This window comes from Sinocyclocheilus anshuiensis, unplaced genomic scaffold (assembly GCF_001515605.1).
Source record: "Sinocyclocheilus anshuiensis isolate Anshui unplaced genomic scaffold, SAMN03320099.WGS_v1.1 scaffold363, whole genome shotgun sequence".
NCBI lineage: Eukaryota > Metazoa > Chordata > Actinopteri > Cypriniformes > Cyprinidae > Sinocyclocheilus > Sinocyclocheilus anshuiensis.
Genome location: NW_015552568.1, coordinates 472,643 through 475,686, shown reverse-complemented (window position 1 = coordinate 475,686; position 3,044 = coordinate 472,643). Strand labels below are relative to the sequence as shown.

Genomic DNA, 3,044 nt, shown 5'->3' with positions numbered 1-3,044 from the left:
ATTACAGTGCATCGTCTGATTGTCATTCGGATGATGACGATAATCACAGCTTTGATTATGCCAATCAGAGCCGTCATGGTTGTTACAGTCAATCTAATGCCGCCTTTGAAGTTGCTCATGGCATTATTAGCCGTGCTGCCTGGAGTGTCAAGGATGTGTAGTTCAAGTAAAGCATGTCTGGGGACTGGAGACCTCTCAGAAGGATTTGTCAGTTAAATGCTTCAGAGGATGAATGTAATCCTTATTAGAAAATGTAGAAAACAGAATGAGAGGGTAGGAGAGAGCTGGGGAGTAACAAACTAAAAGTAGCGATGTAACCCAACTAGATTTTGTCAGAAGCGCGACTTCTTGTTAGTGGCTTGTAGTGCAGCTGACTTCTTGTGCTAAAGGCTAGCTTGACTGAAGTTCAGCTACTTGAAGTCATGAGTAGCTTGTAGCTTGGCTTTCAAAGTAGCTTCACCAACAGAGCGAGAAAAAAGGTGAGGGAGAGAGAGAGAGCGAAGGCGAGAAAGAGACAAAACAACACAAGAGAAGCGAGGGAGAAATGCAAGGTCTGCATGGCAGCAGGCGTCAAGGAATGAAAAGAAGATCACCACGGGGGCGCAGGCAGATGCTAGAGAGCGATGAAGAGAGGCAGGAGAAGATATCAAAGAGTAAACTTCACACAGGTCATATTTAAATCGGCTTTAAGTCCGTACATAAGAAACCGTGTGGAAAAAACGGCTGAAAGAAACAAGTAGCAATTCACTCGGCTGCTTGAGAGCAAGCCATTGAGGGTTTCTAGAAACTTCAAGAAGTGCTAGAGCACAAAATCTCGGTAAGGAAAGCTCAGATTCGCACTGACAGGTCAAACATAGCCTCAGTAGTCCAACACTTCACCTCTTCATGAATCTGATTTCAAGAGGACTGCACAAACTGAATTATTTAGTTTGTGTGTGTGGTTTAGTGATAGATCAATATATATCAGGTTTCCCAACCTGGGGTTCGTGAGTGAACTGCATGGGGTTTGTGAGTTGATAAAAACCTAATAATTAATTAAATCGTTAAAATGTAAAATTACAATAAATAAATCACTTTAACATAAAAACAAAAATAAAACACTTACTAAAAAAGTTATTTTATTAGTTTACCTGCATGTAATGCGACCATTAACCAACATCAGAGAACCATGAATACACGAATGTGTTCTTAAATTATTGAAATCTAAAATCTAAGGAGGTACTTCAAGTAAATATTTTAGATCAAATGGGATCGGCTGACAAAAAGTGTCGGAACCTCCCTGAACTAGGCCAATTAAACATCTAATACACAACCATTTTAAGAAAACTAGCATCCTCTGGTAACTGTACCCAACTGGCCAATTAACCAAAGTGTCTGAAAGCCTTGTGAATGGATATCAAACACTTCATTTAATTTCAGAAGTTTTGAGCATGTCTTATTTGCTGTTATTAAATTGTATAACATATCAAATACCATTTAAACATTTAAAAGTTTGGGGTTGGTACGATTTTTAATGTTTGGTTTTTTTTGGAAAGAAGTCTCTAATGCTTGTCAAGGCTGCATTTATTTGATCAAAATACGGTAAAAACAGCAATATTGTGAATTTATTTGTGAAAAATGTCATTTCATTCCTGTGATGGCAAAGCTGAATTTTTTAGTAGCCATTACTTTAGTGTCACATGATCCTTCAGAAAATGTTCTGCTGCTCAAGTAACATTTCTTATTATTATCAATGTTGAAAACAGTTGTATATAATATTTACTTAATATTTTTATGATAACCGAGATACATCTTTCAGGATTCTTTGATGAAGAACATTTATTTGAAATATAAACTCTGTAATCTTATAATATCTTTACTGTCACTTTTGATCAATTTAATGCATGCTTTTTTCTTTCTTTTTTTCTCAAAAAAATAAAAAATAAATCTTACTGAACCCAAAATTATTGAAAGGGGTTGTATGTGCATATAAAATCCATCTAATCTGAATTGTATTGGCATCTCTAAATATCAATATTTGCCACTGAGCAACTCATATTAACTGACCACTGATAAATAAACTCATCCAGTATTTAAAAATAGTGTTAAATCGTTTGAAACTGCTATAGATCAGTGCAGACAGTTGCATCTTTTTTTTTTAAACGATGTAAACTGGCCTAATTTGAATCTGAAATAGAAGGCTGATTACCCTTTAGCAAACTGCTAGCTGGCTAGATCTTAAGACACAGTTTCTGTGTTTATGCAACTGGCCTAGAACCCTTTTTTTATTAGACAGTCTTACAGTAATAACCGTAATAACAGAACACAGTTTTCAACCAGACAAGAAAGGTCATGTTATCCGGCTGGTGTCGCAGTGAAGTGACAAAGCTTACATTAGGAATAGCATCCTCCAGCAGCCACTTGGACCTCTTCCTCCGCTTCTCTGCAGGAACAGAGCTACTGCAACAGAGAAAAACGAGAAACATTCACTCGACATAACTGAGCATAATAACAACTGAACTAAATTAACTATCAATCAACGCATTGTCTCCACCCACTAAACATGTCAATACAGATCTGAGAGCTGAAATTACTCAATCCTAAAAAGGATTGTGGCTGTCAAATGTTTAATTATAGGGGAGAAGCCATGTGCAGGGGTTAAAGCAAAAAAAAAAATCCTGAGCCTGAAATTGTTTCCGGGGGTGGGGCGTTAATGTAATATGCCTATACATAATATGAACATAACCAACTTAAAGGCACAATATGTACGTTTTCGCCGCTAGAGGGCGCGTATTCAAAACAAACAAAGGCGTAGTTTGATTACGGCATGACTTGAGTGTGGAATCGTGGGAGTTGTCGTCTTCATCCCCACAGCCAACACAATCCGACGGGACTCGGGCAGAAATCATGTTCATGGATGTGCTAATGATTTATTAACGTAGTAAAATGAAGCAGGGTGAGGCTGAAAGCCGTCGAAGCGAAACGAGGCTGCTGAACGAGCGTGACACACGGCTCGAAAGCAGCGGAGCTTTTATTATGCCACAGTCGACCGCTTCCGCTCCTTC

The 3,044-nt window shown here is 38.1% G+C and overlaps 1 protein-coding gene across 1 annotated transcript in view; it reads right to left on the bottom strand.

Moving 5' to 3' along the window:
• Positions 1 to 3,044, bottom strand: part of LOC107664970 (PHD finger protein 19-like) — a 31,927-nt gene that overhangs the window by 15,091 nt on the left and 13,792 nt on the right. Inside the window, exon 10 of the mRNA XM_016455676.1 lies at positions 2,373 to 2,439. Coding sequence (XP_016311162.1) covers positions 2,373 to 2,439 — 67 coding nt within the window. The remainder of the gene's footprint in view (positions 1 to 2,372; positions 2,440 to 3,044) is intronic.